Genomic DNA, 25,177 nt, shown 5'->3' with positions numbered 1-25,177 from the left:
AGCTCACTTCCTGGTCTAGGTCATGTGACTCCCAGTCAGCTGCTTCACTACCTCAGAGGAATTGAGTGTTTCACAGACGCGCGCTCCCTGCTGGTGGAGATGTGAACACCACCAACCTCTAGTCTCCAGGACCCCCTCTGGTGGTAGGATAGGATGCAGCAGGTCACATGGCTCCATCTATCACATGACCTGCCCTTAAAAGGAAGTTAAGGGCAACAGGAAGTTGCCTGAACAAGGAGTTCCTTTATCTCTGCTTCCAGGTTCCTGTTGTTTGTTTCTCTCAATCCTGGCTCCTTGTGTATTGACCTCGGCGTGACCTTGACTACTCCTGATTGCTACCTGCCCTGACCGCTGGCTTCCCTGACTACTCTCTGCTCCTCGTTCTTGCCATGTCTTGTTTCTGCTGTCAGCAGTCACCTGTCTTGCAACTACCATGACAGTTGCGTTCCGGGCAGTAGGTATGACCAATAAGGTCCATTTTAGAGGTGGATCTGCAGTTTACCATCCCTGCTCTCCGCCCTCTGGTATTCTAGGGACAACCACACTAATTAGGAGGTTCTGTTATTGCAATTACATATCCTTCATATGTAACAACATTTTTATGTACGGTTTTTATTTGGTTTTCTTATCAATAAAATATCTGTTCTTTAAAAAATTATGTCTGTTGTATATGCCACTATAAAATCCCTCAAATTATGCAAACAGAGTTTTCCCTTCTTTTTCTGGGTAATATATTAGGATGTGGCCGTATATTATCTACTAGCCACTGAGATACCACTTTTTTTGTACCTAAAATCTCCCATTACAATTGTGCCAGCCTTTGCAGCCCTTTTTATCTGTGCTAGTAGTTGATTTTCTATTTCTTCTTTAGCACTTGGGGGCCTATAGCAGACTCCATATATATCTGTGTAATATGCATCCTCATATGCAACTCCACCCATAATGTCTCAACTTCGTCACATGCTTCATCTTCTTTCACATTCACTTTCAGATCACCTCTCACATACAGACAAGACACCACCGCCTTTTCATTTTTTTTTAAACTAAATTTTTTATTGAATTTTCTGTAAATATGAACAAGAAACACAGCAATACAGGTACAGGATCAGTATACATAGTACAAAACAGACATAGATGGGGAACAAGATACAAAAAGAAACAAAAAACAAAAACAAGGGTGAACAAGAGCAAATCAAGTGAAGTATACGTACGAATGCTACATTCAGATAATGTTGAGTTCAGAAACAGAATCCCATCCAATATTGCTGGAAACACAAATACAACAAACAAAAAAAACACAATAAAAGAAAAAATGTATACCAAGTCATAATAACAATCAAGAGCAATAAAGGAGGGGGGGGGAGAAGGTGGCAGGTGGAAATTAATAGTAAGGTATTCCAGGGTAAAGTATGCACAACTACTCCCTAGACCTGTAATTGCGAGTAGTAGGTGTCCCATGGATTCCAAATCAATTCAAATCTGTCCACTTTGTTTTTATAAAGGACTATAAGGTATTCTATTAGGGGAACGTCCTGGATACGGGCATATAAATCCTCTAGAGAAAGAGGCAGGGTGAAATTCCACCTGGTTGGAATCAGGGTGCGAGCTGCCACCAGTATATGGGCAATCAGTTTACTAGTAAGTTTGGGGAGACCTGTAAAGGGTGGCCCCAATAAATGGTTAAGCGGATCTAGTGAAAGCTGTTGTTGGGTCACATCTTGAAGCAGCTTATGAACTCGGTCCCAGTATCTCTGAATAATGGAACAATACCAGAACACATGTTCCAGGGTTCCCCTGTGTGACCCACATTGCTAGCAAATAAGGTCCACAGCGGGAAACAACCTATGCAACACATCCAGTGTGTGGTACCATCGAAATATTATTTTGTATACATTTTCCTTATATAATGAACACATTTTTGTGCTGCTTCCCAGATATCTGACCACTCATCACTGTCCAAAGTGAGGCCTAGAATAGATTCCCATGTGCTCATATATGCAAATTTTCCAGAAGTCCCTTGTATGGTTGTATGAAGGAGGCGGTAATTTGAAGAAACCAAACTTTTATCATATGGACCATTCATGCATATCCTCTCAAAGGAGGTAGTTTTTGTAAACCTAGATGCCCGGGTGAGGGCATAGTGTCTAATCTGCAGATACGTCAAATTGGGCCTGAAGTACCAAAAAGAAGAGCAACCTCGTCGTCAAGGGGTGTAGGATATTCCTAAGATGAAATAGCCCAATCTCCCTCCAGGGCTGCCACATCCCTCTGGTAATACTATTAGGCAGTAGTGGGTTGTGGATAATGGGCGTCGGTACTGATGCTGTGGAGGATAGACCATATTAAAGCTTATAAGTCCACCATAAATTTCTAGTAAACAGCATTGGTGAAAGCAAATCCTTATCTGCCAATAAGAGGGAGGATCTCCAAAGCATCACATTGGGATGAATCGGGGTGATCCAGGATTCCTCTAATTTCCTACAAATAGTAGAGGAGGTTAATGAGGTCCAAAAAGGCAAATAGCGTAAATGAGCCGCCACATCATATTTAAGCAGGTCTGGAGCTCCCAGACATCCAAACTCCCTTGGTGTACAAACCACCGACTTAGAGAGTCTATGTTGCTTATGTGTCCAGATAAATTTTAAAAAAGCAGCTTGTAGCTTTTTCAGGGTCTGGACGGGAAACTCCGCTCTGGGAGGGTCTCAAATAAATATAAAAGTTTAGGTAGGAGCATCATTTTCACTGATGCTTTACGTCCCAGAAACAATACCGGGTGTGCTTTCCATTTGTTTAAGTAGTTATAAAGCTCCAGGAACAACGGGGAAAAATTATTGGCCGTCTGTAGCCGTTACCTGAGTGCCTAAGTAACCAATAGAATGTTCTTAACCATATAAATGAGTACCTGTCCTGCAATGCTGAGAGTTGCAGGGTTGGCAAATGTAAAGATAAGGCCTCTGTTTTGGGGGAATTCATCTTGTAACCTAAAATTTCACGGAATGAGTGTATATCAGACCACAGATTTGGTAGAGTAATAGTAGGTTGTGTCAGTGTATGAAGCACATCATTCGCATATAGAGAAATCTTGTAGGAGGACTCCTTTACTCAAACACCTTGGATATGTGTATTAGATCTAATTTTGTGGCCAGAGGTTCAATACACAAGGCAAACAGAAGGGGGGACAGTGGACACCCCTGATGTGTGCCGTTTTTAATAAAAAATTGCCTGGAAGAGGCATGGGGCAATTTAACAGAAGCAGTGGGGCTTCTATAAAGAGACCGAATTGCCCTGACAAAAGGTCCTTAAAATCCCATCTTAGCAAGTGTGGAAAACATAAACGGCCAGCTTAGGCGATCAAACGCCTTCTCTGCATCTAGGCTAGGAATCAAGGATGGGGTTTTAGGTTTGTTAAGAATGTCTATACCATTAATAATCCTTCGGGTGTTATCACTTGCATGACGAAAAGGAATAAAACCAGTTTGTCCCCCATGCACCAAATATGGAAGGAACGGAGAGAGTCTGTTGGGCAGCAGTTTGGTGTTAACTTTTAGATCTGTGTTATAGTTGGTGCAATCTATCATATCTCTACCCTGTTTGGGTATAACTGTGATATGGGAGCTGGAGGTGGAAGGTGGTATGGGTTTACCACACAAAAAATCATTAAATAAAGCCTCTAGGTGCGGTAGTAAATCTGGTAGAAAGGTTCCGGACCAGGAGCTTTATTAGAAGGAAGTTAAGAGATAATTTTAGAGATTTCTTCCTCGGTAATGGGATGGTTGAGATGTTCTAGGTGCTCTTCCGAGAGCTAGGGGAGATCTAGTTCTGCTAAATAAGAATCTATTTTCTCCTGCAGAATGCTCCCCAGGGAGTTCTGCGCTTGATGCACAACCTGATACAGTTGAGTGATAGGTTTCAAAACAGGAGGCTATACAGGACAGATCGTATCTTATTACCCTGTGTTCGTCTTTGATGGCCATGGGAGAGAAATTAACCTGTGCATCTCTTAATTTACGTGCCATTAGGGTATCTACCTTCTTACCTTTGTGGTAATATAGTTTTTGGGTACGTTGCATCATCCAACTGACTTTCCTCAGTTCCAGAGCCCTCAATTTAGAGCTGAGAGTGGTCAACTTCCGTAGGAGACCCAGTTACGGCTTATTGAAGAGTTTCTCCTCTGCAGAGCGTAACCCCCGCAAATTGTTGCAAATTGGAGTTTCGTTTTAACCAAGAGCTCAAAGCCACACACTGTCCTCTAATAAACGCCTTATGAGCCTCCCAGAGTGTAGAGGTATGCGCCACTAAACCCTTCTTTTCACTAAAATAATTTTGAATACCTGTAGAGGACAGATTTGGTGTCTTCACTTTTAAGGAGAAAGTTATTCAGTCTCCAATGGCAGACTCTAGTTTTAGAGGGGGTGAGAAGAACATCCAGGGTGCCCGGGGCATGATCTGACCAAGTGATAGGATGTATGTCAGCAGATACACTATTCCTCAGTAGCAGAAGGTTAATAAAAATACAGTCAATGAGAGTGTGAGTGTGGTGAGGCGGGGAGTAAAATGTGAACGGTCTGCTTTTGGATGCTGAATGCGCCATCCATCGTATAATTGGTAGCGTCTAATGAGCAGTCGAAAGGCCTTAGATTGCTGCAGAGCAGAAGTTGTCAGAGGGGATGTGAAGGTAGACAGCCTATCCTGCGTAGGGGAGAAAATCACATTAAAGTCACTCCCGAATATCAGGTAGGTATGGATAAACTCTTCCAGTAAAACCAGTACCTTGGAGAGAAATGGCAGCTGACCCACATTAGGAGCATAGATGTTACACAAAGTCAAGGGGTCTCCTTGCAGCATACCATGTAGGATTATAAATTGGCCATGAGGGTCAATACCAGAGCAACTTAGTGTAAACTTAAAGGAGTCCTTAATCAAAATGGCAACTCCTGCTTTCTTTCTAGAGAGAGAATTTGCCATATGGGCATGCGGGTAGTATTTGGAGGCAAAGATAAAAGTGCCTGTGTGATCATAATGTGTCTCCTGCAGGAAGATAACCTCCGCCTAATGGCGTTTAAATTCCCTGAGTGCCAACTTCCTCTTAGTGTTAGAATTCAGCTCCTTAACATTGAGAGAGAAAATTTTAGTCACTATTGAAGTACAATATGATTAGAACTATTTTTCAATGTCCATAGTTCTTAGCAGAACAGGTAGAGAGGCAAACCACATGCACCCAGAATAGCAACATGAAGTAGTACAAAATGGGGAATAAAGGACCGGAGCAAAGGTGGGAGGACAGGGGAACAGAAAATTAAACACACATACATTAAACCAACCTAAATCAGTCGCATATAAGCGACTAAGGGGCGTTCATCACCCACCCGTCCCCAGTGGTCCCCAAGTACCACTGGGGAACAACAGTACCTGGCAGGTGTACCAACATTCCCGGGGGGGGGGGTCGAGTACCCAACAGTCCCCAGGGTAATGAACAAATAACCGAGATAACATTAAAAACCAAATTGACCAGCACTGGCGGTCTAGCAGAAAAGGAGCTCCAAGGGGATGTCCTACACCACACCCCATAAACCGGGCCCTGTGCAGTACCCCCCAAGGAGTCACAGGGCAAAGAAACAAAATGCCTAAAAGTAGTAATATGTGCAATCATAAGCAAAAGAAACATCCTATTCTTAGCGAAATCTATTTAACAACATTGGGATTGCACATCCATATCATGTCAGATACATCTCTAGATGAAAGTAATAGCAGGGTAAAAATTAGCACCAATATTTGAGACATCTAGTTTAAGTGCACAGAGCCTCACCGACTGGTGAGGCCCAACATATACTATGGCAATATAGCAATAGCAGTACGGGCAAAAAGTCAACAGTGATCTCCAACAAGTTAAATTAAGGAAAAACAAAGTGCTAAAACATTGTATGAACAGAGTAGAAAAACCACATCATTCTCTGAGATAAACAGTATGAAAATGTCAGTTTTAAAAAGGATATGGGATACAAAACCCGTCTCAATGCTGCCCACTGTCCTGAGGGGCTTGGGGTGGAGGAAAGTGTTTAACCCTTTGCCTGGATTGCTTCCTGGGCCTGACCTCCTGCCACAGTGGTGAGGGAGGAGATGAGAGGTTCTCAAGCACCCATCCTGGGAGTTTGGGCAAAGAGATTCCCAAGTCCCGGCATAAGAAGGGGAGGTCCTCCAGATAACGTAAAACAGCCGATAAGCCATCACTGCGTGGTGTTAGGCTGAAAGGGAAGCCTCATCTATAGGGGATATTGTTATCCTGTTGTAATTTTGGGTAGCCTCAGGTAAACCCTGATGGTATTTCTGCGAGCCTTATTATCCATATCTTCCAAGTGGCGATAAAGATCTCTGATTTTCAAGTGATAGTCCCAGGATTTATGGGTTCTATATCACCTTTGGCCTGATGTAAATTCTCATTGAGGTCCCCCACTCTCCCAGCCGGAGACTGTAAATCTTTACGTAGGACCCCAATTTCAGATCGCAGAGTAGACTGTATTTCTACTATAAGCTTCTGGAAGTCTGCCTTGGTGGGTAACATTTGAAGATATAAACTTACAGACCTTACAGACCATTGTTTAATAAACTTACAGGGGCCTGCAGACCCATGGGATGCAATATTGGGCTTTCCTGAAGGGGGACCATGTGCATGAGGCAGGGGGCCCAAAGGAGGGAAGGCCTCTTTGCTTAGTTCAAGGGGGCCTAATTCATGGGGGCAAGGGGAGTCTCCTGTCACCTCAAGAAGTAGCTTTAGGCCGGAAGACAGTCAGGATAGTCTCATCCATGGGGGCATAGGGGCCTTCAGGGTGCTGAGCTGTAGGTGCCCTGTTTACAGGATTTAGCCACTGGTGCTGTCAGAGCTAGGAGTTTATGCTGCTATCTCCTGAGACCGCCAAGCCACGCCTGAAAGAGGGTATAACCAGGTGTACTGACACCCCAGTTATTTGAAGAACAAAGCCAGGATTTAACAACCAAGTCATAATGCTCTTCATTCATTAAGGCTTCCAACTTCCCGATTGTTTGCCATTCACATTGAAACCATTGCTGCATTTACCAGCACTATTTGCCAAATCCTTTAGTTTTTTTGTTGCAATAAATTTTGTTAGAATTTTCAAGAATAAAAAACAGAGGTACAATTCCAAACAAAACAATCCAATAAAACATTCCATCACTGGAGGTGGGGAAAAAGATGTCATATGATATCAAAAACATACAACATGATCAGAGTCAACTGCAAAGCAGTCAAGGTTGATTTTGTAACGAACTTGCTTTTCAGAACGGGCAGTTGAATCATAAATGACCACAATGATGTATGGCCCCCTTAAATGGGGAGAGAGCCATTACAGCGACCTGCTACCATCTTCAGTGCGTATAGGGGCCCAGTCGCAGCTGAGTCCCCAGGTGTGTCCAGGAATATCAGCGAGAATGTTACTCAACCTGAATGATAGAAAGTAAAAAAGGAAGGGAAGAAAAAGAAAAGGCGGAGAAAATGGGAAAGAGGTCCTCAAAGGAAGTGAATGGGGGGAGAGGGTAGGGGGAGGGAAGGTTGGATGGGTCAGAACATAGAGCAGTAATAACATCCCCAGTTAATTATTTACATCTTCCAACAATAAAGCCCTAGAGTGTTAAACTTGTCCCGTCCCAGCACAATGGTATATAATAATCAATCCAAGGTCACCATACTTTATTAAAACGTGACATGGAGTCTGTAAGTATGGCCCTCATTTTTTCATTGACCAAGAACCGTGACATTTTCTGCTTGACTTGTGCAATGGTGTGAGTGGCCAACCACCAAGCTCTCGCTATAACCAGTTTAGCTGCCGTAAATAAATGTGTTATTAAACTAAATTGAGTCACGGTACAAACTCAAATTAAGCAGGGCCTCTGCAGGTCCCTTAGGAAAGGACCATCCTGTGACCGTATATACTACTTGGTAGACTTGGGTCCAGTATCTTTGCAATTTGGGACATGCCCACCAGATATGATGTAGGGTGCCTGGGGATTCACAGCCTCAGAAACAATGCTAATTTTACTGGAACCATGTACCAGCGTATTATCAACTTATAGTTCAGCAGAACTAATAATGCTACAGTGAGCAGTAGTGTTCCACATCTGTTCCTACTCCTCCTGACCCAAGGACACAGCCAAGTCCCCCTCCCAGCAGGTCACATAAGATAGAGGCGCTGAGGTATGCTTGCGGACTAGGGTATAATACAGAGCCGAGACCACACCTTTACCAAGGGGGTTACTAGCACAAATCCGTTAAAAAGGAGGAGCGTTCCCAGGAGGCATTTGTCTCAGTCTAGAACGTATAAAGTGGGAGATTTGCATCAATCCAAATGATTCAGAGACCAGGATCTGAAATTTTTCACTTAATGCACTCACATTGAAACTAGCACCAGCCCTAAGAATTGTGACACTTTATAAAGATCATGCTCTATCCACCATTGAAATCTTTGTGGGCGCTTTTCCAGATAAAATGGAAAGGAAGCACGTAGAATAAAAACCGTTTCAGGAGACAAAGTAGTATTTAGCGTCTTACATTTATGCAGGTTGAGTTGTAAACCTGAAAAGTTTTGAAACTTTTGGAGTAGGGCCATCAGGTTCAGGCAGGGATACCAGTGGGTTGGAGAGACAGACAAGCATGTCATCAGCAAACAAGCTGAGTTTGTGTGGTTTCTCCCCAATGTTGACACCAGAAATGTCGGGGTGCCTGTGCCAGGGGTTCCATGGCCAATGCAAAGGGTAACAGTGACAGCGGACAAACCTGTCTGGTACCCCTGCCTATTGGGAAATCGAAGGACCTATGACCCATATATTGTATGTACACCCTGGGAAAGTTGTACAAAACTGCAACTCAACTTCTAATGCCGACCATTTAGCTTTTTTCTCTAAAAGGTAAATTAGGTATGGCCACTGTACAGAGTGAAAGGCCTTTTTTAATATCTAAGCTGAGGAGGAACGCAGGTACCCCCTTGGTGCAGGCAAAGTGCGTCAGGTGAAGAACCCAACAATTTTTATCTTCCGCCTGTCTTTTAGGGATGAAGCCTGTCTGGCATCAACCACCTATGCCATTGTTCAGATGAGCTGCAAAAATTGAAGCCAGGAGTTTGACATCTATATTTAGTAAGGAGATTGAGTGATAGTTGGACCATGAGGTGGAGTCTGTATCCGGCTTGGGTAACATGCATATCGCTGCCTCCAATGCACTCTCACTTAGTATGCCCCCTTTAAGAATGTCAATAAACACATGCTCTAAGTGGATTTTTTATAAGATACTGCTGTGAAACCATCTGGGCCCCTGGGCGCTTGTTGCTTTTGAAGTTTAATTGAATGTCTAATTTCTGTCTGCTTTATTGGGGTTTCTAGTAGCTCCACTAGCGACGCCGGTAAATCCGGCAGATTTAGGACGTCAAGAAAGCTATGCATGACAGAGGTCCCCGCGGGAGGCGGAAATTTATATAACTCTCTAAGGTGCATATGGAATTCCTGTAAAATCAGTGCTGGGTTACTAGTAAGGGGGTGAAGTGTCTGTCTGGCTGACGTAGCCTCTTTGCAAGCATTGGCTGACGTAGCCTCTTTGCAAGCATTGTGTGCTGCTTCTTGCTATACAGATAAAATTTATTTTTTGACCACCTCAACAACTTTTCTGCTAGGGATACAGTATGTAAGAGTGCGTATTGACTCCAGTTGTCTGCCTAGTTCTTTCGTAGGTGCAGCTAAGAATTGACTACACAAATGTAAGGCCCTGGTCAGTACCAGTATTCTCCAGACACCAGTCCCCCAATCTAATGGCGCAGTCTTCACCTATAGCAGCCCCCACCTCAGGAGACTGGTTGCGTCTCCCAGCACTCGATTGCCCTCAGGACTTAGTACAAAGGAAAGGGCACAAGCAGAGTCATGGTCATAAGCAAAGGTCGGTTCAAACGGAATGTCAGGAACAGGCGAAGGTCAGTAACAGAGAAACACTCAGAATCACTCTAGCACAGGTAAGCCCAGCAGACGCTATGACAGGCACTGGGGACTGGGAGCAGAGAGGCTTTAAAGTCCCAGAAGCCAGGAGCTGATCAGCCTCTAGAATCCCCTTCAGCTGTGCACAGCCCAACAAGGGATTCTGGGGTTGCCTTAAATCCATCAGGCTGCACGGCTAAACGGAAGCAGGGGCTGCTGCTATCTTAGTTCTCCTGGCTGCTGCAAATGACATCTCTGGACAGAACAAACAAGTGTTTTATATTGCGATGACACACAGCACGGAGTCGCTTAAAAGTTGGGTCACTTAAAAGGGAATCATTCAATGACCACCGACAGGAGTTTGGTAAGGGGAATAATGAGGAGAAGGATGCCATGACAGCATCATGGTCAGACCACGGGATGGCTATGATCTCACAACAATCAGCTAGTGGGAGGGATAGTGGTTGATACACAAATATGGTTAATGTGTGACAATTGTTGGTGCGGGTGAGAATGATGGGTGTAATCCAATTTGGATGGGTGGATTTCCCTCCGTATATCCACCAACATTTCAGAGCGGAAGGTATCGAAAAAATTGCAGGAAGCCTCAGTTTTCTTTAAAGTGTATAGAGATGTTAAAGACCTGTCTTTTATCCAACCATGGCATCAGGGTAGCATTAGTGTCATCACACATGATCAAACATCCCTGCTTGTGCTTCTGAATTATTTAGAAGTGTTGTACAAAAAAAAACCGTTTTGACAGTCGTTTGGAGCATAGTAAGTGACTAAGGTCACTTTGGCATCATTTAAATCACCCACTAAGATAAGGAAGCGACCCTCAGGGTCTGCTATTTGTTTATCTAGTGTGAATGTTACCAACTTGCGGAATCCTATGAGGACTCCTCTCTGCTTCGTGGAAGCAGTAGCTTGATACACCACTGGGTAGGAGCCATGAAAGTACCTGGGACAGGAGGAGGAGGAAAAGTCTCCTGCAGGCACAGCACATCTACTTTCTTAGTGTGAAAATAGTAAAATGCTTGGGACCGTTTCATGGGTGATTTCATACCCTGGACATTAAGGGAGAGAACCGATATTGCCATCAATGTACAGGGCAGTAACACATTATCTGGGCATAATTACAGATATGAAGTAGCGTGAGAGCTTGGATGAGTGAAAGGGAGGGTGACAGGAAAGAAGAGACTAGGGAGGAGAGCCCGAAAAAAGAAGGGAAGAGGGCACTAGTGGCCCTAGAGAAGACACGTCTGAAAAGAGTAAACAAAAAATATGCATGCAAGTAACCTGCAATATTGTGAGCATTAAACTTTGAAACAGTACAAGGGTAAATCAGGATCAACCCGACTAACCCCAGTAGGTCTCCAGGTGTTATCTCCCGAAATATTAGGGGCGAGGGCAACATCTAGAGAGAGGTAGAGTGCACAGTGACTAGCGTGCGAGGAGTAAAAGGCAACCTTTTTAAAAGCAAAACATAACAACATCTGTCAGTGTTTAAAAATGACTAGCAGTTAGCAAAGATACTAAGCATAATTTTCAAATCATGAGGTATTAGAACAATGTGTCTGTCCGCCAACTAACTGTCCGATGGGGGCAAACTCACACAAGCTTCCAATGCATGGCGGAGGAGCGCAGAGTCCCATGGACGAGCAGAAAAGACCTTCAACAGGGGTTAAAAAAGGGATAAAATTTGTAGGAAGGTACTCCCAACTTGGATAGACCGGTCAACCTTCAGGTCATCCTGTCCTGTTGGCTTGATTTTCCTGTTGCTTTTGCAACAGGAAAGGAGTTTTTGCCTGTCGATCTCGGCGATTACGTTGTTGCCGCCGTGGTATGCTTGGAGGGGAATTAGTCTTTTCAGTAGCATCCGGCAGAGGAGGTGAATGACGGGCTCTTTAGTGCAGGCCACTTGCAGCAGTTTTTTTTTAGCATGGTAATAATGGAACTTCACTACAATGTCTCTTGGAGAGCCCTCTGGTCTGGGTTTGGCCAGTGTACGGTGAATGCGTTCAAATACTAACCTTTCAATTGGTATTTCAGGGCACAATTCCTGAAACAGGGTGTTGACCGTAGAAGTCAGATCCACAATGGACTCAGGGAGCCCCCTGACCCGCACATTGGAGCGGCAAGATCTTTTCTCAAGGTCTTCTAATTTGTAGTGAAGTACCTGTATCCCCTGCTTCAGGTGGTCCAGATAGATCATCTTCATGTCCTTCAAGCACTACATCATCTTGCGATGTTCAAGCTGTACTATACGGTGGCCTATAGCTCCCAGCTCTTTAAAGAAGTGATTGGTAATTTTCTTAGAAGTAGCTTCAGGGCTGAGTAGAACAATGCCCAGAACTTTTGGGTTGTGGTGTGGACAGTAAAGGAGTACTGTCCATAAAAATGTCAGGCTCACTCACATCATCCCTGGCTGCAGCCGCATGGTCTGTGGAGAGACTGACAGACGCCGTCTCGCCTGCTGCATGGGATAAGGCTGCTTTAGCAGCCAGCCTGGATTGCCACCATTTCGTGAAGTCATCGGTTTTGGCACCGCTTTGTGCCCTGGTGATTGGGGAAGCAAGTAAGGGCAGAGGAGCCTCGATCCGCCGACAGGGAAGCTAGTGAATGGCCAAAGTTTCCTCACACAGAACGGAGTCGGCTCACAAGATTATCATCCACCGACCCCGCGCATGCTCAATACCCCAAATCCTTTTTTTTTTGCAGTACAATTAGTACTGTGCAATATTTGTGTGTAACGTGAGAACCTTCTTATACTTATCCATAACCCTCCCCCCAACTATCCCCAATCCACCTTTCACTGGTGACTGACCTCTGACCTTTCTGCCACCCTATTTAACTGTCTCACCCCCTTCTGTCCTAGTTTGAATAATTCCCCACCACTCTCATACATTTTTCCCTTTACTACAGCAGACCCCCTTCCATTTAGGTGCAGACCATCTCTGACATATACGTTGTACCCCAATGAAAAGTCAGCCCAGTGCTCCAAAAACCCAAACCCTTCCTTTTTACAAAAGGACTTAAGCCATGCATTTAGCTGTCTAAGCTCCCGCTGCCTTTCCCGTGTTCCGGATGGCACAGGCAATATTCCAGAGAATATAACCTTGGAGGTCCTTTCCTTCAACTTGAAGCCTAGTTCTTTAAACTAATTTTTAAGGATCCTGCATCTTCCATGTATCCTGTCATTAGTTCCAACCTAGACAAAGACAGCTTAGTCATTCCCAGGCCCTCCCAGTTTTTTGTCCACTCGGTCCACCACACGCTGGACCCTGGCACCAGGGAGACAGCAAACTGTTCGTTTGAAGGGATTCAGGCAACAAACTATTCAGACAAACGATCAGTCCTCCTGATCATAGAATCCCCTATGACAACCAATTCCTGCCTTCCCGCCTTCCTGCATTGCATTCCCCACCCTTACTAGATGGGCTGCTCTCCCAGCTGTTAGGGGTAGCAGTAAAATCTTGGACTGCACCACCACGTTTGTCACCTACAAATCTTCACATAGTTTGCAAATTTGTAAGGGTGCTCAAACACAGGGCTGGCCTTCCTTTTCTGGGAACCCCTACCACTCATAACTACAGTAACGCAGATCCCTACATATTCATCTTGATTTACCTTTCCAACCTCCACATCTATCCTTTTAACTACCTGCTCATTGAGCAAGAGACCCCTTTCAAGGTGATCCAGTGATTTCAGTGTTGCAATGTCCTACTCCAGATTTTAAATGCTAGATTCCTGAAGGCGACTTGCTCACATCTGTCACAGCATTATACACTTAGGAGCTGTTGCTCCATTTGTGCATACATATTGCAGACTGTGCACTGAACGAAACCTTCCACCTTGCTGCCACTCATTTTCCAAGTTACAATATTTTCTCCTTTCATGAGTAATAAAATATTACTTAGTCTGCAGTGCTCTCCCCAGAAATTTTTTTCAGCCAGGTGGTAAAAAAAATGAGCAGGGCAAGACACAGCAAATTTAGTGCTCCAATTTATGCCATAGGTGTTCAGTAACCCCTATTATTGTGTCAGTGTTCTACCTACCCCTATACTTTGTTCCAAAACTTTCCAATACCTGGCTTGTTAAAATGTCTAATTTTTGCATTTTTTTTGTATTATGTCATAACTGTTCCGTGCTGTGTATTTTAATCCAACTATGTTGTTCCATATTTATTAGTGTTAGTAAAGTAGTAGTGTACTATTGTGATCAATATGGTGTAACAAGTTAGGCTTAGTTTACATTAGCAGTAAAAAAATTTGGGCCATTTACCCCTCCTGAGTGACTACATGGCAACTGTTAGGCACGTGGGAATGGTAACAGGAGGTGACTGCTGGCCTTTTTCAGGCCTACCAGTTTTTCAAGCAGCAGTGGTTCCTGACGAGAGGAAAGTGAGGGGTAAATGCAGAAAATGTAACCTTACTGCCAGTGTGAATTCAGCCTGACTTCAGATGTGGCCTCTTAGCACTAAATCTAAGTAACGCAAAACTTTTGTGAAAAAAAAAATTCACTCGAACTGAGCCCAGCAAGTCCCACTCTTGCTCATCTTCCCTCTTCTTTCCAATGCTCATGGTTCCAACAAGTGCTGATCTCATTGGGCATGCGTGAGAATGTGCACTATTTTTACATAATAGGAAAGACCCTGATGATACATTCCAGATGTCAGGCATGCACAAAAGGAGCAGCCCACAGCCACCTGGGATATGTGACACAAATACCCCAAGAGGCTGCAGTTTTACCCTGCAGTCTTTACCACCATAGCAGTAAAGACGGAAGGGGAGAGGTCCTCCCCCAAAAATTATAAAAAAGCAAAAAAAAACATTTTTCTATTCTAAAAAAAAAGAGGAATGTCACGCTTTATAGAATGTTAAAACATGGTGTTGCTTTAAGAGCATCATGCATGGGATAGAAAGATGGGGGCAGTACAGACAGTCCCCCCCCATCACTGCCCATATTCTATGGGCAAAAAAAACTGGCTGTGAAATGTATCCACCTGCAGTGTGATAGCTGTGTATGTGTGTAAAGTCTGCTTGTCATGTTCTGCAGCCTAACAACTCACTGTGTTTAATCTTTCAGATCTCCTATATTTAAAAATTAATTTAAAGATTTTCTAGGAACGGGGAGCACAATTTTAAAAACGTGGAATTTGAACATTTGGGTTGCTGTTTTATAGGAAAGTGCACCTAAGGAGCTCAAAATTGCAATTGCAAATTAAGAACCACCAGGGGCCACTTACATAGCAAGGAAGCATTGGGATGGGGCCCCTAAATTGTTTACCTACCTTTCACCAACTATAATTGTAATACTATGCTACACTTTCTGCTTCTGTTGTTTAAACCCAAATTTATCTGTAATAGGGAGGTGCAGGAAACTAAAAATAGAGGTGCAAGTGAGGGGCACATGTATAACCCCCCCCTAAAATTTTATTAACATGGCATCATAAGAACATTAAAAAAAAACTCTGCCCAAAACTGCCAAACTGTCCGCTTCCCCAACTTGAACAGGTGAAAAGAGAGGTGCAGGTAAACAAAACTATAGATGCAAGTGGGGTACACTTGTGGCTAACACCCCGCAACCTTTCATCTCCATGGGATCATTACAACATAAACTGTGCCCATCAAAACACGCTGCCCTGTTACACGACTGTACTCTTCAAGTACCTGAACTCCAATTTTGTTTGGGCAGAGTTTTTATGTTCTAATGATGCCATAGTGATGAAATTTTAGGGGGTGTTAGCTGAAGATGTTCCCCACACATTTGCAATTTCCTAGACCTCCCCATTACAGAGAAATTGAGGTTCAGCGTCAAAGAAAAGTAGATGGGGTACCATAGTATATAGTTAAAGATTTAGTAATAGATAGTTAAAGATTTGTGACAGGTATTAATTTAGGGGCCCCATCCCAATGCTCCTTGCTATGTAATTGGCCCCGGGGGTCCCCCGAATTGCATATACAATTAAGGACCACTAGGCACACTGGCTTTTAAAACTGCAACGGCCCGCCTACCAAAAAGTTCCTTGGGAGAACTATGGCATGTAGTTTCTTTAAATATTTAACTATTTAAGATTAAAAAGCCTGTGTTTTTTTAACTACACTTATTCAGAGCAACTTGCTTCACAAATCACAGGTGCTTTTTTTTAGTGTGTCTTCAATGTGTCTTCATATGTACATATGAAGGGTTGGATTTGTTCCATGTATTTTGAGATTGTCCAAAAATAAAATGGTTCTGGAAGTTAGTGGCAAATATACTACAACTTACCTAATTAACTATGTACCCCTTTCCCCAGAATGGGCGATCTTAGGCTCGCTTACGTTACATGGAGTTCGTACCACTAGAGGAAGCCGCCATTTGTTGTCAGTTATCTCTCTGGTGGCAAAAAAAAAAACAATCTTGAAAAAATGGCTTTGACCCAGATCCTACTTCAGGGCTTTTTTTTATTTCAATACATTTTTTTGATTGTTGACAAAATTTCAACAATACACATAAAAACAAAAAAAAACACAAGGAAAAAAATAAACACTTATACAATTATTTTCATTGCATAATACAGTGGCTTATGAGTATCCTTTATCAACATCTAAAAAACAGAATAACCATATTAACCAACAAAAGGGAAAAGAAAAGGAAAACCTAAGAGAAAATAACATTTCCGGTCCACTACTTTACACACCCCAGGAAAAAAAAGCATTTCTGAAATAGTCATACTAAAGAGAGATTGATCAAAAGAGCACAATCGCCATGGCTCCCATACAATAGAAAATTTCTCTTGTGTGTCATTTAAAATGCTAGACAGCTTCTCATTTAAAAATGTGTTGTCAATTTGTGATAACACCCCATGGTATGGAATGATTTGCTTCTTCAAATGTCTAGCTATTGTTTGTTTAGCTGCAAGAAGAATGTGAGCGCATAGCTTAAGCTGGATATCAGTAAGGGTACTAGGTTTAAACTGCAATAGGGCCACCCAAGGGTCCCTAGGCACTTGCTTTTTGAATATTGTTCCAGAAGCCTGAAGATTTTACCCCTAAATCAGATTACAAATGGACACGTCCACCATATGTGTAGATCTGAACCAATCTAGAGTTGGATCTGCATATATGCTTCATCCATGTTGGTACCATGGTATACCTTATCACACCCTTAAAACCAGATTCCACAGTAAGAATATTCGTTGAATATTCGCTGGGGACATAATGGCGCATAATCCGCACACATATATGTTCAAAAACTATGAGAGTGGTCATATGATTGGCACCTTGAATTAATGATGCAATCCAATGTCTAAGTTGCATGAACCTGAAGAATTCTTTCCCAGGCACTTCATGTAAAGAACGTATCTCCTCCCAACTGCTCATCCCCCTTCTACCCAGTAGGGAATATACAGTGTTATAAATATGTGCCGACCACCATGCGAAGGCCTATGATGACTCCGACCCAGGGGGAAACAAAGGGTTACATTGGATGGAGGAAGATGTAGGGGCATCATATCTCCCAAGTATCGTACTCCATCCCAGACCTTCAAAATCTGCATGAGATGAACACCCGTAGACTTAGGTCATAGTTTGTGGGGTATCCATGGTAAGGACTGCACATCAACTGGGTGGATCAGATCTGCTTCCAATTGAACCCATCCAGGGGCTGCAGCATCAGCATATAATGAAGAGATTTAGGGGTTATCTGAGCTGCTTGGTAGTACTTCAGTATATTCGGAACTCCTTAACCGCCTTGTCTTTTATGTGCATACATGGTTTTTTGTGGTTTTCTAGATTTTTTCCCATTCCAGAAAAAGAAAAATATTGATCTTTGGAGGGTTCTTAACATGTGGGTTGGTACCTGGACTGGTAAAGTCCTAAAATAGTACAGTAACTTCGGTAATATAGACATTTTGACCGAATTTATTCTGCCTATCCGGGAAATGGGATGGGAGCGCCATCTATTCATTAAAAGCTTTAAGTGTGCAAAAAGAGGAGGGTAATTGGAACCTAGAAGTGTTTTATAATATTTGGTAATCTTAACTTCTAAATACTCTAGGTGATGTGGTACCCAGGTAAAATGAAAAGTTTCTTGTAGGGGTAAGTACCATTGTTCCAAAATATTCAACCCAAGAGCTAACAGTTTTAGTATCTTTAGTAAATTAGGTATAATAACCATTGGTTGAGACAAAGTTATTATATAGTCTGCAAATAAACTGAGTTTGTGCGTATGTTGGCCTACCTCTATGCCATGTACTGAAGGGTTTTCCAGAATCAATTGCACTAGCAGGTTCCATGGCCAAAATGAACAGTAGGGGCGACAAGGGACACCCCTGTTTTGTGCCTCGACAAATAGAAAATTCAGCAGTATAAAATGAGTATCTCACCCTTGCTCGAGGCTCAAAATAGAGCGCATGTATCCAGGCCATAAAATGTGGTTGAAATCCTAATTTGGGTAAAATATAAAACAAGTAGTCCCATGAAGGCTTTTTGTATATCCAACGCCAAATGCACACTAGGGGTTCTCCTCTGTTAAATAAGATGAATTAAACTAATCACCCTTCTTATGCTATCAGACGCCTGCCTGTGTGGGACAAACCCCACTTGATCCTTTTGAATTATGCACTCCAAGAACTTGTTTAATCTGTATGCAAGACTTTTGTCAGCAGTTTTATATCAACATTCAAAAGTGATATTGGTCAATAATTATTGGGATCCAGAGAATCTTTGTTCGGCTTTGAGATCATCACTATATGAGCTAAAGTCGATGACATAGGGTGGTGTGGATGTTCCCTTAAATAATTGACCATTTCAGCCAGCCTAGGGGCTAATATTGCTGAAAACTTCTTATAATACTGAGCTGAAAAGCCATCTGGCCCTGGGGACTTTGTAGTTTTTAGAGATTTATTAGCTTCCTGGATCTCTTCTGGCAAAATGTCAAATTACATCATCTCAGCCATTTGTGATGTTAGGGTAGGAAGAGTCAAATTTGAGAAAAACCAATTAGCTTTCTCAGAGTTAAAAATGGCACGGGACCCATACAAATTTTATAGAATTTTTTAAAATTGTTTACAGTCTCAGGGTTGGCCATCAATATAGCGCTAGCAAGTTTTAGTTTTATTGGTGCCCTGTGGGAACTTTTGAAATTAAGCACATTGGTCAACATTGGTCCAGGTTTATTCTATGTCACACAAAAATTCCTACGGGACCAATGGATTTGCTTTTTCACCTGATAGTCCAAAAGAGCTCCAGTTCCACCCTGGTCCGCTGTGCTTCTTTGTATTGAAGTTTAGATGGATTCTGTTTCAAATGAGCTTCCAAATTTGCTAACCTCCCTTGTTATTCAATAACTTTTTGAGCCCTGTCTTTCTTTAGACGTGAGGCAATTTGGATGAATTTTCCCCGTAATGTTTCCTTATGGGCATCCCATAGTTTGTTGGGTGAAACTACTGATTGGCTGTTAAAATCAAAATATTGTAATAATGCTTGCTGTATTTCTGCATGTACTGTTGGAGATGGGAGCAAGGCGTCATTGAAGCCCCAGTGATATTCCTTGGTGTGAGGAATGAGGGAAGGGCATTGGATCATCAGTGGGGAATGATCAGACCAAAGGGTAGACATGATTTTGGATTTGATTTCTTGCGGAAGGAAATGTTGTAGCACTAGAATGTGGTCAATTTGCGTAAAGCTACCATGAGAAAAAGAAAAATATGTGTAATCTCGTACGGTAGGGTTCTGAAAAAGCTGAGACATGAGAATAATTTTTTAGATAAAGTGTATTAGGTGAAGCACCTGGTAGGGAAGAATGGTCCGTCTTCGGATCAATTATCAAGTTTGAGTCTCCCATAATTAACAAAGTACCCCTAGTGTGCTTTTCTTTCAGAGGAAAAGGTGTTTGAAAAATTGTATTTGATGGGTGTTTGGAGCATAGTAGTTTACCAAGGTTACCTCTACATCATAGATTTTCCCCCAAAGGAGTAAATAGCGGCCTGTTTGATCAGGCAGTTCCAGGTCACAGCTAAATGGTTTAATCTGTGAAATGCTAACAGCAACCCACTTTTCTTTTCATGAAAGATTGCCTGAAATACCTGTGGGTACTGTTAATGAAAATATTTTGGAAAAGAGGATGAAGAGAATCTTGTTTCTTGGAGACCCAGTATGTGCACAGATAGGGTAGAATAAAAATTGAAAACTTTCCTGCGTTTGTTTAAACCTTGCACATTTTGACACAATTTTCAGTGTATTATGGGACATAATGTAAACCGGAAAGGCCTCCCCATATCTGATTCCAAAGGATACCCTGAGCCCAAAATCACACACTGTTTTTGTTTTTTCACAGAATATGTTTGCATTCCAGAAAGTGGACAGGAAAAACTAAGTAAATTTAAGCACATAAACATATATTTTATGTGCACAAACATCTGCCTAGGCAGAAAGTGGTTTTGTGCGGAGACAAAACCAGGAAATGGGGGAGCTATGCCCTCCCAAGCGTGCGTGGCACATGTGTTACCCGGATACAGTACTCATTTACAGATCTGTAAATGAAAAACATTTTCATTTACAGATCTCAATATGGGGAAAAGCTCAACTCATAATTCTATAGGACCTTTTAGTACAGTAATATTGAGTTTATATACAAAATTAAGCAATCAATACTACAAACAAAATCACTGCACTCTATGTATGGGACCACCATGCCTGACCAGATGCTGTTATTCTAAATGATACCGAATAAGCAAAGGTCAACCCTAATATTTTTAAACTCGTTCTCTTGTGGGTCCCTTTTGTTACCTAAATCTTTTCTGTACCTTCTAGTCTTATCAAAAATAAAGCAAAGAAAAATCAATTATATAGAGCATATTATACATATCAGTCATCCTCAGCGTGACGTCATTATGAGTTAAGTCCCACTATAATCCTCCTTCAACCATATTATCGTACAGATCTTGCGAGTCCGAGTGTGCAGTTTAGCACCTAGTTGCTCAGTCCAGGAGAGTTGTCTTCAACCGGTAATGATCTCCAGACAGGTGGGTGCCTGTTTTGAGAAGCTCTTTCCCATAGTGGTGATAGGCATGGTGAACCCTGTGATCTCATTGGTGTCTTAGCTGGCGAAGATACAGGCGACTTCTGCAACTTTATATGATCAAAAAGTTCCTGAGCTTCCTCCGGAGAGGTGATAGTATGGAGTCGGTTTTGATAGGTAAAAATTATTTAAATGGGTAATCCCATCGGTATCTGATATCCAGCCTTTGAAGAATCTTCAGGAAAGGTTTCAGGGCTCTACATTTTTGAATGGTTTGCGGAGCCATGTCAGCGAAGATCTGATACGGATATGTCTGAAAATTAGGATCCCGCTTATTCCAAGTGGCAGACATGATCACCTCTTTGGTTTTGTAAAAGGTGGGGCGGACAATAAAATCCCTGGGAGTACCATCAGTCCTCTTGGGACCCAGGGAGCGATGTACCCTGTCTAATTCAAAGCATTTTCGTGGTAAATGAGGCAGTATCTTCTGCAAAAGTGCTGATACAAATCCAGGTAAGTCCACTATAGATACTGGGATCCCCCTAACACGGAGTTTTTATCTGCGTTGGCGGGTTTTCCAAGTCCTCTTAGCTCTGCAACCTGTAGATCTGATTGAAAGGTGGTTAAATCCTTCTCATGTGAATCAATAACAGTAATAGCATCATTCATTTTATTCTCTAAATCATTCATTCAAGATCCTAGCTCACGAATCTCCCTTGTAAGAGTATGTGAAAGCTTACTTGTAACCTGAGAAAGCTCCCGTTGTAGCAATTGCTTGAACTTGTCCAGTAAGGCTGCATCTCTGCACTCTGCAGGCTGCTGTGTGCTCTGGAGAGGGGGGAGGAACTGTCAAGGGAATTCCCCTCTTCAAAACTGAGAGCAGGTGAAGGCACTTGTAATTCCTCTGTCTCCTGTGCATCAGTCATCTTAGAATGGGACCGCGTGGAAGAGGATGTTGCTGGAGTCTTTAGCTGAGAACGGATGGAGCCTGATTTTTTCCCCATTTAAAGCTACGGCACCTATTCGGCTGAAGAAGCATTTGTTAGACCTACTAGTACTGGTTGCTGGAGTTACAACACACTCAGGAGTTGCAGAGCACGATTAGAATGCGGCTGCTTGCTAGCGCCCCTACTTTAGGGCTTTTTGAATAGAAAATGGTGCATGTCTTCCACAAGGCTTGGACTGAGGCCTCATTAGCTAAAGCTATTAGGGTCCAAAATGTTTTTGAAACATGGAGTCATACAAAGATATTCAATCTAACTAACAGATTAAGCATACTTTCGAACAAATGTGTTGGTATATTATTAGTCTGATCTTAAATGATCCTCCAGTGATATTAGATACAAGTGCTAACTAGTGGAAATATCGCTTAATCTTTATTTTACTTTAGATCTATCTTTTTTATTGTTTTGTTCTATCTGATGTTAACGCCAATTGTAAATGTTTGATATTTTACTGTGTAGTCTATGACTGCACATTTTGTATTATATGCTACAATCCTCAAATATTATATAAAAACAACCAACGCTGAAGTTTATATGTCCAAATAGTTATGGTGTATTGTTTCTTAAACAATAGTCTATTAAATAGGCATCATTTTTTAATAGGAAAAGTTGAAATGATGGTAAATATGCTGCTAAAAAAAACATGGAATAACTTAACTTTATTGTTTTTTTAAAATAAGTGTCAAATTTATTGTGTAAAGTACCCCTGAATCCTAAATCTTTTGTAAATGAAAAATGTGCATATTGTTTACATTTTTTTGTAAATAGTTTTTCACAATCAGGGTATATTTGGTTATGTATGCCTGAGATTTGAGAAAGGTCATCATCTATGTACAGGATAAAATGTGGCACAGGTACATGTTCAAGCTGTTTTTTCTAAAACGCTGATGTTCCCAGCCCCCTATCTTAGATGGTATGACATATAAATGTATCATACACATTAGGTAACTAAGGTAACAAAATTTTATTATGAATTATACTTTGTCAGTTGTGTATACTTATTTTTAATTAATTAGCACTGATTATATTTTGTTATATGTTTGTTTTAGAAACTATATACTATATATTTATCAACTGATGTTGGTCTTGAAAACACATTTGGCTGCATAATTTTATGTATTTGCTTCTGTTCCCTTGATGAATCTCTAGCTATAAAAATGCTATGAATTCACTGTAACAATCATTGTGACAAAACTATATGCAAGGGGGAGCTAATATAAACAGATGATAGGGGTAGTAAATGGTGTAGGAATATATCACATGCATGTGGTTTTATGTTTATCAAGAAAAACTTCTTTGCAGATTATGGCAGTTATTTTTTAGCAGTGTCAGTGTAAGGGGTTTTTTATGTGCATATACTGTAAAGTCCTGACAAAGAATTTTTTTTATTCAAGTGTTATAAGGGTGTGGTACTATGTCTAACTGGTATATTATTTGTTTTTCATGTCCATCTTTGGCTTATTTATTAGATACTCTATCATATTCATTAATGTCTATTTCTTTATTGCTTTAGAAAAATCTGTTGACGGTCATGATTTATCAGACGTGCTTAGATTGTCTAAAGCTTCTGAGTTGCAATGGTTTCTAACATTAAGTGAAGCTGAAAATGAGGTGGAAAGGAAAGAGTTTTACTATGAACAGGTATGTAACAAAAAAACTGATCTCTCGTTTCATGTGAACCTTTGGTGTGTGAAAGTTCTTTCAAGCTTTATTAGGCACAAAACATCCCCACATTTAAAAACTTTCAGGCAGCTGACTTCTAAGTGGGTTTAGATTTTATATACGTTCTTCATCATTATATTTATAAAAATATTTATATCTAAATATAAGTTTATATCATGCTTTGGGGCTGCTTTTCTTCAGTTGGAACTGGGGCTTTTGTCAAATTGGAGAGAATTATATTCTATAACAGTAGTAGAAAAGTTTCACCAAAGAAAAATTAAAAGTCAAGATGTGCCATGCTGATAGACTTCTACCCAAGAAGACCTCATGCTGTAAATAAATAAAAAAGTGCTTTACCAGGACATCTGGGGGCGGAGCCGAATGAGGTGGCCGCATTGTACACAGGCTGCCGGCTTATAAGAGAAAATCACCAGCCGTGACACTACTACTGCTCTCCCAAAGATTAAGGGAGAGAGGTAACCAGCCAAGGAGCCAAAGCAGAACGGAACCAGCTTTTTTACTTCAGAAGCTTGATTACCGCCAGAAGTCCGGAGTCAGCGCTTTGACTGCAGCACGCGTGTCCTGCAGTGTCCATCTTGCTGATGGGTCCGCAGCTCCAGCCTTCAGTCCAGCTCATTTACTACGCTCCCCAATGAGTAGGGAAAGCAGAGGTCAGACTGGGGGAAGCAACGAAGCAGGACCTGCACTGTTTCATAGTTTCAGAAGCTGACATTTTACCTCAGGAATACCTGGCTCAGCAGATGAGGCAGTTTACCCAGCAGCACACAGAGGACATCAGGGAACCAACAGAACCTAACAGGTGAGAGGAAACACCCCCCTCGAGGCATACCTGCTCACATTCAGGACTATTCTATAGAGACAGGAAGGGGGCTGCAGCTACCGGGCAACAAGTTATTTTGAATTCAGTAACTGCGCCACAACACCATTTCTCACCCAAGCCAGTAGGACCTCCATGGAAGACACTATTTGACTGTCCCTGATTGGCTGAAATTTACCTGGGCCAGTGCAGTTTCTTTTAAAAAGCATCTCCTTTTTTGGAAATTTCCCTGTCCAGTAGTGCCACTCTTGAACCCGCCATGGAAAAATGTATGGGTATACCACATTCTAGTTCGACCTGCAAACAGCCCATCAAACAAAAAATTTAGGTGACTCAAAAGACTCATTCCCCACCACTCTTACCATCTCCTCCTTCACCAGAACTGTTGTTGCAAGCACCACTTCTGGAAACCTCCGTGCCAGACATAGAAACATGCCAACCTTTGCCCAACTGGGGTCAACAGCAGGAGAGGTCCTAAAAGTTATTTTACCTTGCTTTGACAAAAAAATTGCCACACTACAGGGAACAATAGAGTCAGCCCTAGCTAACAGTGCATCATTGATTTGGAGGACTAGGCTCTGGAAGCCCAGGGCAAGCCCAGGGCAAAAGCCATTTTACTCTCATCCATGAAAGTTCGAATCTCTGTCTTATGGGAATACCAGAAAGTTATAAAGGCCAGGACCTGCTCTGTTTTCTCACT

General features: G+C 42.0%; 1 protein-coding gene across 10 annotated transcripts in view; it reads left to right on the top strand.

Annotated features, from left to right (window-relative positions):
* The window catches only part of ZFYVE26 (zinc finger FYVE-type containing 26), a 387,669-nt gene that overhangs the window by 250,580 nt on the left and 111,912 nt on the right, over window positions 1-25,177 (top strand). For all 10 annotated transcript variants that reach the window (XR_011922929.1, XR_011922930.1, XM_072427512.1 and 7 more), the window contains one exon: window positions 23,491-23,618. Coding sequence is in view for 8 of the 10 variants with exons in the window: in XM_072427512.1 (XP_072283613.1) it covers window positions 23,491-23,618 (128 nt within the window). In the remaining 2 variants the exon portion in view is untranslated. The remainder of the gene's footprint in view (window positions 1-23,490; window positions 23,619-25,177) is intronic.

This window comes from Pyxicephalus adspersus, chromosome 12, assembly GCF_032062135.1.
Source record: "Pyxicephalus adspersus chromosome 12, UCB_Pads_2.0, whole genome shotgun sequence".
Taxonomy (NCBI): Eukaryota; Metazoa; Chordata; class Amphibia; order Anura; family Pyxicephalidae; genus Pyxicephalus; species Pyxicephalus adspersus.
The sequence above is the reverse complement of the archived record's forward strand: the minus strand, read 5'-3'. Positions and strand labels throughout refer to the sequence as shown.